This window comes from Podarcis erhardii (assembly GCF_964252035.2).
Source record: "Podarcis erhardii genome assembly, chromosome: 9".
In the NCBI taxonomy this organism is placed as follows: domain Eukaryota; kingdom Metazoa; phylum Chordata; class Lepidosauria; order Squamata; family Lacertidae; genus Podarcis; species Podarcis erhardii.
In genome coordinates, this window is record NC_138512.1 from 3,774,583 (window position 1) to 3,787,541 (window position 12,959).

The window sequence follows — 12,959 nt, forward strand, 5'->3', positions numbered from 1 at the left end:
TAGTCCAAATTGGAGCCAGCCCCAATCCTAGAGCCTGTCACCTTTTGTGATGGTGGAGCAGAACAGAGAAGATAGCGGGCAAATAGTGGACGGGGAAGGAGAAGTGCGAGAGAACGACAGCGTCTGCGGTGGCGGAGGAGAAGGAGAAGGCAGGACTGAGAGGGGAACGATCCTGGAAAGTGGCTTGAAAAGAAAGGGCAATATGGTGTAGAAAAACTGCTAGCTCATGCTGCCCACGCCCAAGGGAGGAGGAGGAAGGAAAGGAGGAAAGAAAGCGAGCAAGAAGGGACAGCTAAAGAAAGAACTGAGAAAAGAGACAGTGAGACCTTCTGGGGGTCAAAGAAATTACAATAAGAAGGAAACTGAGAGTTTTTAGGTTGCGCTCCGCGGCAACCTGGAAGTAACAAAACGCATGACTTCCGGGTTTTGCCATTCGCGCACGCGCAAACGTTCAAAATGACGTCACACGCATGCGTGGAAGCAGTGAATCACGACCAGCACACGTGCAGACGTGGATTGCGTTCGCTTCAGGATGCGAACGGGGCTCTGGAACGGATCCTGTTCGCATCCAGAGGTACCACTGTATACTAATGGGAGACTTAAATGGAGTTACATCATTAGAGGTGGGAGTTATTTGCCCAGTCAAGTGGGGCATGGACTTTATGAAACAGATCAAACAAACAAATAAATAAATATTGATTAAAAAATAAATAAAACTGCTAGAATGCTAGCCTGGCTTGTGCGCAGACAATTTGCTTATGAGTAGAGAAGTTTCTGCTCAAAGACGGGGAGCAAGTTGGTTCCATGTACAACAGAAGCTCACCTTCCCCAAAACATGTCGAAGGGCAAAAGGTTTAAGGCTCAGAGCAACATTTCTCCCCTCCGCCAACCCCAGAGAGCTTCCCTCTGTTGGAGAAGCCTTTCAAAGATGGGGTGGAAATTCACTTGAAGTGGCTTCAAAGCCACCAATGCGCTACTTCCCTTCAGGGGGAGAACCAGAAGAGAGCGGCAGGAATCAAGCAGCCCAGACCCACCCAATGTGGCCTGAGGGTGGGCTTGAGAAAACCCTCCCCATCGCAGGCTCCACCAGTCTCTGTCTCTAGCAGCCTCCAGGAAACAAGATCTCACCATCATGTATCCCGTTCACAGTACTGTGGATGGTATTTCTCAACGTTCTCCATTTTTTTATTTTTTAAAATTTACTTTTGGCTCTATATAAAGCCCTATGCCTGGAGGTCTCAGGGCGGTTCAGAGAGCAAAATCAAAATATAAAACCACAATATATAGAATCAAAATAAAAACAACAACCCAATAACAGCCTCAGCCCTCCCCAAAAAACCCCACATTTTAAAAGGGCTTAGGATGCCTGGGATACAAGGCTGGGACTCCTTCATCTGGCTGTTGTCCATCCCTGACTTTCCCACCTCTTCTTAAAAACCTCCAATGAATCATAGAATGGGAGACTTGGAAAGGGACCCCAAGGTCCTCTGGTCCAACCCTCTGCAATGCAGGAATCTCAGCTGAAGAATCCCAACAGATGGCCACCCAACCTCTGCTTAAAAACCTCCAAGGAAGGAGCGTCCATGGTCGGATCCAGCTGCTTCTTTCGTGGTCTTGAACAAAGTTCAGGCCAAACTTCCAACTCCCAAACACACCCCTTGACTTCTGTTCAACATGTTTTTCTCCAGTTCTGCACCTGCCACTTGAGCCATTCAAGACTTCAGAAAGTTATTGTGGTGAAACTTATTCCACTTGGAATATTCAAAATTATAGTCATCTCATCTTCTGAAAGCTCAGGAGATATTTCTGGAGATTACATCAGCCTCAGAAAGTAGCATGACAATATTAATTGCGCTGTGTCTGGGAAAGAAAAAGTGCAGATAATATTTCCTGTGATGGAGACAGACTGAGTCAAGATGCAGAGCTGGCGAAAGAGGGGTGTGCCTGCCTTGGGCTTCCTAGCTCCGAAGGTATAGTTGAAAACCACCAAGCCTGGCAAAGCCCACCCAGTCTGGTCTTGCAAGAGTCTTTGGGTTCTTCTGCTTCGCCTCCTTGGCATGTAAGAGGAGGAGGAGGAGGCAGAGCCAGAATGAGATCCCTGCTCCTTCTGTTGCTGCTTCTGCTGCTCATGATGCCCTTTGGAGTCTGCAGGAACCACAAGGCGAAATGCCCCTTGAATCTGGTCAGGGATGAAACGGATGCTCGCAATTACTACCGGCCTGGACACTTTCTCATCAGTGGGATCATATCTCCCAAAAACTTTTATAAGGAAACTCCATACGTCTTTTCTCAGACACCCTTCGCCAGGATTGAAAAGTATGTACACAGTTTCATGGTCCTCCAGTCCTTCTAGTGGTTCCTATTTATCAAGGAAATAGCTTCTTTCTCAAGGCTGGGGAGCTAAGGGCTGATATTGGAGGACTACCCTGCCCTGCCCATTGGTCTTGCTGGTTGGGGGTGATGGGAGCTGGGGGGTCTAGTATAAGATTCCACACAAACCTCTCCTGTTTCCATGTTCTCTGGGTCTTCCTTAGTGAAACACTCTCCTACCTTTGATTCTGTGTTGCTTTTAGTAGAATGCAAGGATGCCAATGAATCTGGTCAGGGGTCAAAAGGATGCACTGAATTTCCCCACCTGCAGGATGCCATGAAACTCAGGCAATTTCCCAGGCTCAAAGGTTTCATTCAATATTATTCCATTTTGACAATTCATAAACTGTCATTAAGGAATGTTACAGTTTTACAAATGGAATTTTAAGATCCTCTAGGTGACCTTTGGTGGCTGAAGAGCAGGAAAGATGTACTTTTCCTGAAAATATGAATAAAATAATATGAATCAGGAGACTTCCTTGTTTGTGGAGTAAGGTTTCTAAAATGTGAAAAGGAATTATTCCTTTTTTCACATACACAAATGGCCTTATTTCTAAGTAGTGAGATGTTTCCTAACCCAGCGGGTGGCATGAAACTCAAGCAATTTCCAAGCTGCTAAGATTATTTTATATTTATTCTAACAGATCATTTGTGAACAACCTTAGCACTTTATACAATACCACAGGAGACCTACAGCCCACCATGGGGAAATCTGTCTCAGCTACATTAAAGGTTTCCTCCTCCAATCCCAGCACTTTCCCCTTTCTGTCATTTTTAAAAAAATGTTAGAAGCGTTTTAAGAAACCCTTACCCAACATCACCCTGGGCTACAGCATCTATGATACCTATAGTCTAGCCCCTTGGTAAAAGCAGTAAAATCAGCCTTTGCAGCAACTTCCCAGTATATCACAAATTTTGAGGGCTGCATTCATTTCTTACGCATAGAACACAGTAGAATAGAATCATAGAGTTGCAGACTTGGGAGGGACCTGGAGGAATCTCACCTGAAGCATCCATGACACACGGTCACCTTCGGAGGGAGTCTGTTCCACTGCTCAACAGCTCTGTGTGCTGTTTGCATCAAAGGTCCGGTCATGGAGCAGAGATTTCCAAATTTTTGTTCTATGCTAGACAGGAAAAGGTTTGATATTAATGCAATAGGATAAATAAATACTAATCTTTGTGGATAATATAACATCCCCACCCACATTCATATGAATATCAGTTTCACTCTTTTTAAAGGATTCATTTATTGCAGGGAGGGAACTAGGATCTACTGGTACATGTTGTCTTTCCTGTTCACCATCCAAGAGATCAACCAGGATCTCAGTCTCTTGCCCAACATCACCCTGGGCTACAATATCTATGAGAACTATTTCAATGCAAGGATGACTTCGGACGCCATGCTAGAGCTGCTTGCAGGCAGTGGATGCCATATTCCCAATTATCACTGTGGAGAACAGAATCACCTGCTGGCTGTTCTTGAAAGAGGCAATACTGTCATCTCAAGAGTGATTTCAGCCTTGTCAGGCATCTACAAAATCCCACAGGTAAGTAGTGGGAGAGCATGGAGGGAAAGAGAATTTCAGCTGCATAAGTTTCTATTTTCCCTTTGGAGGGGTCAAGTGGGGATATTTTTAAAAATGGGAAAATCCTGAGCTATGGATCCTACATCCCTTTTTCAAAACTGAGCCTTCACCAACTTGACACCTCCAGATGTTTCAGACTAAAACTCCCATCAGCCTCAGCCAGCAGAGATTTAGATATCAGTCATTTCAGATAATTAAATATCTGTTATGCCGAAATAACATAAAATTGCTGATCTTTTGCTTTCCTTCCTAGATCAATTATGGCTTCACTGCCCAGGTTCTCGAAGCTAAAACCCTGTTCCCTTTTGTCTACCGGATGACTCCCAAAGAGGAAAGTCAGTACCAGGGGATTGTTGAATTGCTCCTGCATTTTGGATGGACGTGGATTGGCCTCTGCACTCCAGACAATGACAGCGGAGAAAGATTTGTGAGTGCTGTGAAACCTCTGATGCTCAGCAAAGGGATCTGCATTGCTTTATCAAAAAGAATACCAGAAACCTTTAATCAAGAATTTATTACGTATGTGAAACCTTTTTTCCTATGGAGAGAAGTTGGGGTATTTGTTTGCTATATAACCAGTGGAGCGGGTATCATACCACTCATAGTAATACACACATTATATGTGAAGGAAATAGGGGCGAAAGTCTGGATCACAACAGCTTCGCTAGAAATCAGAATTGGCTTTTCCCTCCCTCCAAATCACTTCCAGCACTTCCATGGTTCTCTGTCCTTTGCAATTCAGACTGGAATAAGGAGCAGCAAAGGTGACAACTACAAATCACAGACCAATCCTCTTCCAGATTTTTTGGAAAAAGCTTTTCAGTGTTCATATTCAAAGCATCTGTTGTCCGTGAAAGGCAGGATAAGATGCAGAGAGGAGGAGAAACTGCAGCCATTGCCGCAAGAGAAGCGTGAGAGAGGCCTGTCTTATGACAGCTATGGCACTTACATCCATGTTCAAGCTGTGGCTCAGGCCTTGCATGCTTCGCTTTCATCGAGATCCCAGAGGAGGCTGATGGTGGAGGAAGGAGAGCAATGGGGACCCCAAAGGCTACAGCCGTGGCAGGTATTTCCTTCCCCTTTTTGCGACCTGCAGTCCACACAGATGTTGATCTTGACTGGGGATAGATCTGTAAAATACCATAGTTACTACAGTATCTTAATTCGTTCTGGATGTCCGTTCTTAACCTGAAACTGTTCTTAACCTGAAGCACCACTTTAGCTAATGGGGCCTCCTGCTGCCGGCGCGCTGCCAGAGCACAATTTCTGTTCTCATCCTGAAGCAAAGTTCTTAACCTGAAGCACTATTTCGGGGTTAACAGAGTCTGTAACCTGAAGCGTATGTAACCTGAGGTACCACTGTATTAGTATTAGTAATAGTAGCATACCGGCCAACATTTCTTTGATGAAAATAGAGACGGCCCATTCCATAACGATGATTTTACTGTTTATAGCCAGGGCTTTTTTTGAAGGGGCAACTCGCTGGAACTCAGTTTTGGCACCTCTCAGGTGGGTGCCATTGCCATTCTCAGAGGGAGGTGTTCATGGTGAGTTCTGGCACCTTCTTTTCTAGAAAAATAGCACTGTTTATACAACACACATCTTTTTGGATTCCCTCAGCACTCTGGGCAGCTCCCAACATAAAGAATCAGGGACATGCCTGGAAATTGGGGCCCTTGTAGGGTCTGTAGTAATAGAAATGGCTGAATAGGAATTCGTCTACATGAGATACATGCAGGCCCCAAATCAGAAGAGGTTGAAGTGAGTAGGACTGAAATATCCATCTTGGCTTCCAAGTTTCTCAGTGCTGGTGCTTTCCCTTGTCATTCCAGCTTCACCCTTTCTTAAGAGAAATCCGGTGTCTGAATACTTCCAGAGGCAGGCTGTGCTTGGATGAGAACTGGAAGCTGCCAGCGGACTTCGATATTTTGAACTGGGTAATGTCTCCCAATAAGTCTTGTGACCTTGTGAAAATAGGGAATATAAGGAGAGAGACGTCTGCTGGCATAAAGTTCACCATTAACCCAGAAGCCATTGAGTGGAACAAGGAATTCAATAAGGTAGGAGGAATCACAGAGGGAGAAGGCTAGGAGATGCTTATTATGTTTTTTCTTAAACATCCTCTGAAAAATGACCATATCAGGTTGACCAAAGGTGTCTTGACCATCAATAACAGCTGCAACCACCACTCCTTCTTTCCACAGCAGCTGAGATAGGAGGGGAATTTGGGGTGCTCAAAGAAAGGCTAGAGCCCAGAGGTCCTCAGAGAAGACATCTATTTCCGAGCCAGACTGAGAATTTAAGAATTCTGGACAGAATCTTTGAAAGAAAGGATTACGTAGATGAGAAGAAAAGGAAAAGCCCCAGTAAATTGAACCACTGGAAAGCAATTTATTTTATAAATTATTATTACTGATATACTGTGGATTTTTTTAATTTGTAAAGTAAGCTCACTTCTAGCTGTTGCAAATGTTAAACTATTGTATCTGCAGGAATTGAGAAGTGCACAGCTGTTGTTGAAGGAAGAGAAGTTAAAAAAAACCAAACCCTATTGTAAAGTAAGGTTAATGTTAAGGAATGGCATATGAACTAGAAATAACTAGGGAAATAGATCAGCGACCAGAGGAAACCTTGCATGCCTCAAGAACAGAGTGAGGGAAACCACTATTTGGAAAAGTCATATTAAATGTGTCTTAATTAGTGGTTGAGAGATTATTCGAATCCTGAACTTTGGGGAAATCACATTTCAGACTCCATTGCCATTTTCTGTGAAGATTTATTAAGCAGGTAAACAGAGAAGAGGAAACAGAGTTCTGTGGTGCAAACCTCAGTTGTCCTGAACTAATTATAAAGAACAAGATATTCTGGTCACCCCAATGGTCAGTGGGGGGTTGAAAGGACCCTGATGAGGGGGTCAAAGGCTGCATTCCAGAGATCCGTTTGAATTCACTCCATGAGTGAATTACATACAAACAAATACTCCTTTTTTTTAAAATAATTTTTATTAATTTTCATAAAACAAAAAACACACAAATAAACAACACATGACTTCCCCATGCCTCCCCTTCACTGCACCCCTGTTTCAAAAGTTTTTAGCAATCCTTCATTCCTTTTCAATATTCAATTTCCCTCAAAATTTTCTTAACTTAAATATTTACAGCTATAGTTCTTTATTTCTTAACCCTTAACATTTTATCAGTCCGAAATTTTGCAACAGTTCTTAAGATATAGTTTAAATTTTTTCCAGTCCTCTTCCACTGTCTCTCTCCTCTGATCACGGACTCCGCCGGTCATCTCTGCCAGTCCCATAAATTCAGTCACCCTCGTCTGCCATTCTTCCAGAGTAGGTAATTCTTGCATCTTCCAATACTTCGCCAGGAGAACTCTCGCTGCTGTGGTTGCGTACATAAAAAAGGTCCTATCTTTCCTTGGTACCAATTGGCCGACCATGCCCAAGAGAAAAGCCTCCGGTTTCTTTACAAATGTCCACTTAAGGACTTTCTTAATTTCATTATAGATCATTTCCAAAACAAATACTCCTAACTGTTCCTCTTTGTTGCACCTTCTTGTCTTTCTGGTTAGGCCGTACCTCGTTCCAGGTGTACAGAAAGATGTCGACCTGGATATGCCAAGGTGGTTCTAGAAGGAAAGCCCATTTGCTGCTATGCTTGTGCTCGGTGTGCGGAAGGGACCTTCTCCGCCCAGGAAGGTGGGTGACTCCAAGGGGGAAGGTATTTCTGGAGAGAGTAAACACAGGGCAGAAATTCAGTCTCGTACACTTTTTGTGAGAATTCTGCAGACATTGTGGAATGTGGCTCCTTCCTCAACTCCTTTAGGATTAATCACCTTCATTACATCCTGGAAGAGAGTTGAAAAGAATGATCATAAGGAAGAAATCTCTGGGATTGAAAGTGGGCAGCTATGAGAGAAATTCCCACAAACATTCCTTTTTGATTTTTTATATGAAGTCACACCAATAATAATAATAATAATAATAATAATAATAATAATAATAATAATAAAAAATTATTTATACCCTGCCCATTTAGCTGAGTTTCCCCAACCACTCTGGGTGGCTTCCAATCGAGTGTTAAAAACAATACAGCATTAAATATTAAAAACTTCCCTAAAAAGGGCTGCCTTCAGATGTCTTTTAAAAATAGGATAGCTGCTTAATTCCTTGACATTTGATGGAAGGGCGTTCCACAGGGCAAGCGCCACTACCAAGAAGGCCCTCTGCCTGGTTCCCTGTAACCTCATTTCTCGCAATGAGGGAACCGCCAGAAGGCCCTCGGCGCTGGATCTCAGTGTCCTGGCTGAACAATAGGGGTGTAGATGCTCCTTCAGGTATACTGGGCCGAGGCCATTTAGGGCTTTAAAGGTCAGCACCAACACTTCGAATTGTGCTTGGAAACGTACTGGGAGCCAATGCAGATCTCTCAGGACCGGTGTTATATGGTCCCAGTGGCCACTCCAAGTCACCAGTCTAGCTGCCACATTCTGGATCACCTCTAAAGGTAGCCCCATGTAGAGCTCATTGCAGTAGTCCAAGCGGGCAATAACTAGAGCATGCACCACTCTGGCGAGACAGTCCGCAGGCAGGTAGGGTCTCAGCCAGCATACCAGATGGAGTTGGTAGACAGCCACCCTGGACACAGAATTGACCTGTGCCTCCATGGACAGCTGTGAGTCCAAAATGACTCCCAGGCTGCGCACCTGGTCCTTCAGGGGCACAGTTACCCCATTCAGGACCAGGGAGTCCCCCTACCCCCGCCCACCCCCTGTCCCCCCAAAACAGTACTTCAATCTGTTAGCCGCCATCCATCCTCCAACCGCCTCCAGGCACTCACACAGGACCTTCACTGCCTTCACTGGTTCTGATTTAAAAGAGAGGCAGAGCTGGGTGTCATCTGCATACTGATGAACACCCAACGCGAACCCCCTGATCATTTCTCCCAGCGGCTTCATATACATATTAAAAAGCATGGGGGAGAGGACAGAACCCTGAGGCACCCCACAAGTGAGAGCCCAGGGGTCTGAACACTCATCCCCCAACACTACTTTCTGGACACGGCCTGGGAGAAAGGAGCGGAACCACTGTATAACAGTGCCCCCAGCTCCCAGCCCCTCCAGAAGGATGTTATGGTCAATGGTGTCAAAGCCTGCTGAGAGATCCAGCAGAACTAGGAAGCAGCTCTCACCTTTGTCCCTAGCCCACTGGAGATCATTGACCAGGTCGACCAAGGCAGTTTCAGTCCCATGGTGAGGCATTTCTCATAAATAATGGACAGATGTTGTAAAGTAGCAAATTTTTCACATTGCATGGAAGCAACAGAAAAGTGTTTGCATTTAAAAGGTTCAGACAAAGAGGTGTTTCTTCAGGATTAGGCAGGATCCAAACAATGCAGTTAACAGAAATGGAGTGGTCACTGCCTCTCAGTTTATCCTAGATCACAATGTTAATAGAGCACAGATCATGAGGGATGTAACTGATGCTGCAGCCACTCTTTTCCTCTTCCCCAGATGCAGAACATTGCACCAAATGCTCAGAAGATCACCATTCAAACAAGGACAGAGATCAATGTGTCCCCAAGATTACCACCTTCCTGACTTATGGAGAATATTTGGGAATGGTTTTAGCTTCCATTGCCCTCTTCTTGTCCTTAACAGCAGACACTGTGTTGGGAATCTTCATTAAATACAAGGAAACTCCCATTGTCAAAGCCAACAACCGGGACCTGTCCTACATCCTGCTCGTCTCCCTCCTGCTTTCCTTTTGGTCCTCCTTCCTCTTCATCGGGCGCCCAAGGAAAGAGACCTGCCTTCTCCGACAAACGGCCTTCAGCATCATCTTCTCAGTTGCTGTTTCTTCTGTCTTGGCAAAGACCATCACGGTGGTGCTGGCCTTCCTGGCCACAAAGCCCGGGAACAGGCTGAGGAGATGGCTGGGCCAGAGTCTGGCCAACTCCATTGTCATCTCCTGTTCTGGGGGGCAAGTTCTCATCTGCACCATCTGGCTGGGCTCTTCTCCCCCATTCCCAGAGCCCGACATGCGCTCCCAGGTGGAAGAGATCATCCTGCAATGCAACGAAGGGTCTGTGGCCATGTTTTACGTTGCCCTCGGCTACCTGGGCTTCTTGGCTGCCACCTGCTTCACAGTGGCTTTCCTAGCCAGGAAGCTGCCTGGCTCCTTCAACGAAGCCAAGCTGATCACCTTCAGCATGCTGGTCTTCTGCAGTGTTTGGGTGTCTTTTGTGCCCACCTACCTGAGCACCAAGGGCAAGTACATGGTGGCCGTGCAGATCTTCTCTATGTTGGCCTCCAGCGCTGGGCTTCTGGGCTGCATCTTCCTTCCCAAGTGCTACATTATTGTGCTGAGGCCTGATCTGAACACAAAGGAGCACCTGACAACAAGGAATTAAGGGGACATCTGATTCCTAAAATAGTCCATGTTCATGATGTCCAGAAGTGCATAAAGGAAACACAGCTACTCATCTATGTTGCTTATTCTCCATCTCTGAAAGAGATTGTGTTCATTCTTAGCCTGGGTTTTAGGAAGTCCTGTTCACATGAACAGTAAGATGGGTGGAAATCCTTTGTGTGCTGTATCATTTATAAGTGCACTTCACATCATTTCATTCTCCCAAGCTTAGTATATCAATAAACTGAGAAATTGATTTAAATTATCCTCCTTAGTCTGTTGATTTAATTTCTGTATCGTGTAAGCTCTGCTCCCTGTTCCAAAGAGTAGCCGCTGACCTTAAGCATAGCCTTGACTGGAGTAAAATGAATTCTCTTGATTTGGCCTGGATCTGACACGTTGTGCACTGATGTTGAGTGGATCACCAGAGTGAGTGAGCCAGCAACAAGTTCAGCATTGGAGGGAAGCAATGAGGCGATGCCAAATAGTTGTATTCCCTGCCTGCCAAACCTTATGCTCAGTCAAGAAGGAAGAGCGAGAGGCCTCCTCCTCCAACTCAGGTTCGTCCCATTCAGGCCCCCATTTATAGAGGAAAGCCAAGATCAGATGGGCAACTAAAAATAATTCACAGAACAGCCACTGATAAAGCATTTATATTAATTAGCCAAGATCGCATCCTGCTTCAACTTTCATGACTCAAAACTAGTGGAAAGCTTACCAAACTCTCAGTCTTATAGCAATTCAACCAGTAGCATTCCAATGAAGGGTGCTTTATAAATTTAATAAATAAAGGTCCTGAGAGAGCTGACTGTTTGTTTGTTGAATCTGGAGGTCTAAAGACCTAAAATATATTGGTCTATATCCCTATATCTATATACCTGGAGGTCTAAAACAACAACCCAATAACAAACCCCTGAAACCCCACATTTTAAAAGGGCATAAGATGTCCTTCCAATCAACCAAAGGCCTGGTTAAAAAGCAACATTTTTGCTTGGTGCCTAACTGTGCATAATGAAGGTGCCAGGTGAACTTCCCTGGGGAGAGCATTCCACAGACGGGGAGCCACTGCAGAGAAGTCAACAGACACTCAAGGAATAGTTTCGGAGAAAAAGCTTTATTTCTACCATCCATGAACTGGTAGAAGGAGCAAGTGTGATAGTTCACAAACAAGCACGGGTTCACAGTCATTTGCACAGAGCATATATTCCCCTTCCAGTTCCCTCCCCTTTCTCCTCCCCTTCAGAGTCCTGCCTCGAGTTCCCCTGAGCATGAACAGAAAGCTCCTGTCTTGGGACTCTTGGACTCTTGGCACCCTTCCCAGGAAAGGGAGTGAGAAGCCTTGCGTTCAGCATGTCCAAGATGTTGCAACTGAATGAGATAAAAGTCACTTCTCAGGCCTGAGTATTCTTGGCAATGACAGAGCCTATTCATTAGCCTTTTTTGAAGCTCTCTTGTACTGATAAAAGTCACGGTTTGCCTATGAGAAAACAGAGGAAAACTTTAGCTGTGGCTTTTTTAGGAGACAAAAAAGGAATTTTGGACAGTTTTGAGGCCTGGGGTGATTATTGGGGGGGGGTGACTTCAGCCTAGGCGGGGTCACCTGTCCTCACCTCCTTCATTCCCTCCTCTTAATTTTTGGACAGCTGCCAGGCTCGTCCCAAGCTAGGCCGTATAGGGCTTTAAAGGTTAAAACCAGCACCTTGAACCTGATCCTACATATTACTATTATTCAACTACCAGACTTTTAGAAGACATCTGAAGGCAGCCCTGTTTAGGGAAGCTTTTAATGTTTGGTGTATTACAGTATTTTAATGTTTTTTTGGAAGCCACCCAGGGTGGCTGGGGAAGCCCAGCCAGGTGGGCGGGATATAAATAATAAATCATTATTATTATTATCCTGTACTCCACTGGGAGCCAGTGCCCTGTGGATAGGATTGAGCCCTGTGGAACCCCACATTCAAGGCTCCCGGGAATGAAAAACATTCCCCAACTAACACCGTCTGGAAACGACGTCAGACCTAATCTGACGCGTAAATTAATAATGCAGAGTTTTCAATTGAAAGAATAAGAGCTTTACTGAGTTAAAATAAACTTCTTCCTAAACACCATGTTTCCAAACAGTTTGACTGAGATTGCACACTGCTCACAACTGAGGCAGACTGACTCTGACTGAAACCTAAGAGAGAAGACAGAGGGAAAATGGTTGCCAAGTCCCATGCCAGAGCGACTCAGCAGTGAGCAGTCCGGTCTGGAGAACTTGACTAGGCAGCCCCAATGACTGGCCAGTCCCAGCACTTCCCAGCCTGCTTGGCCTAAAGCCCACTTGAAAGGGATCCAGAAAACCAGTTTCTTTCAAAAGCGCCTGGATCTGGTCCAGAACCTTGCTCAGGAAAGGGAGATGAGAAACTGGCACCGGTGGTTAGTTAGGTTTTCTGAATGCAACCACAACAGCAGCTAGGACTTTATACACACGGAAGTGGAAAGAAGAATTCCCCACCAACGAGGAATGGCTTATGAAGCTGGTGGAAGAGGCTGAAATGGAGAAATTCCCTGCGAAACTAAGAGGACATAAGGAAGAA

The 12,959-nt window shown here is 45.1% G+C and overlaps 1 protein-coding gene across 1 annotated transcript; it reads left to right on the forward strand.

The window, feature by feature from the left end:
• Window positions 1–1,961: 1,961 nt before the first annotated feature.
• LOC309350550 (vomeronasal type-2 receptor 26-like) lies at window positions 1,962–10,381 on the forward strand (the record flags this gene model as incomplete). Its single annotated transcript, XM_081877517.1, has 6 exons — window positions 1,962–2,316; window positions 3,629–3,920; window positions 4,213–5,025; window positions 5,792–6,019; window positions 7,542–7,668; window positions 9,483–10,381. Exons 1-6 carry the CDS (start codon window positions 2,090–2,092, stop codon window positions 10,379–10,381), a joined length of 2,586 nt encoding a protein of 861 aa, XP_081733643.1. The 5' UTR covers window positions 1,962–2,089.
• Between the last annotated feature and the right edge of the window lie 2,578 nt (window positions 10,382–12,959).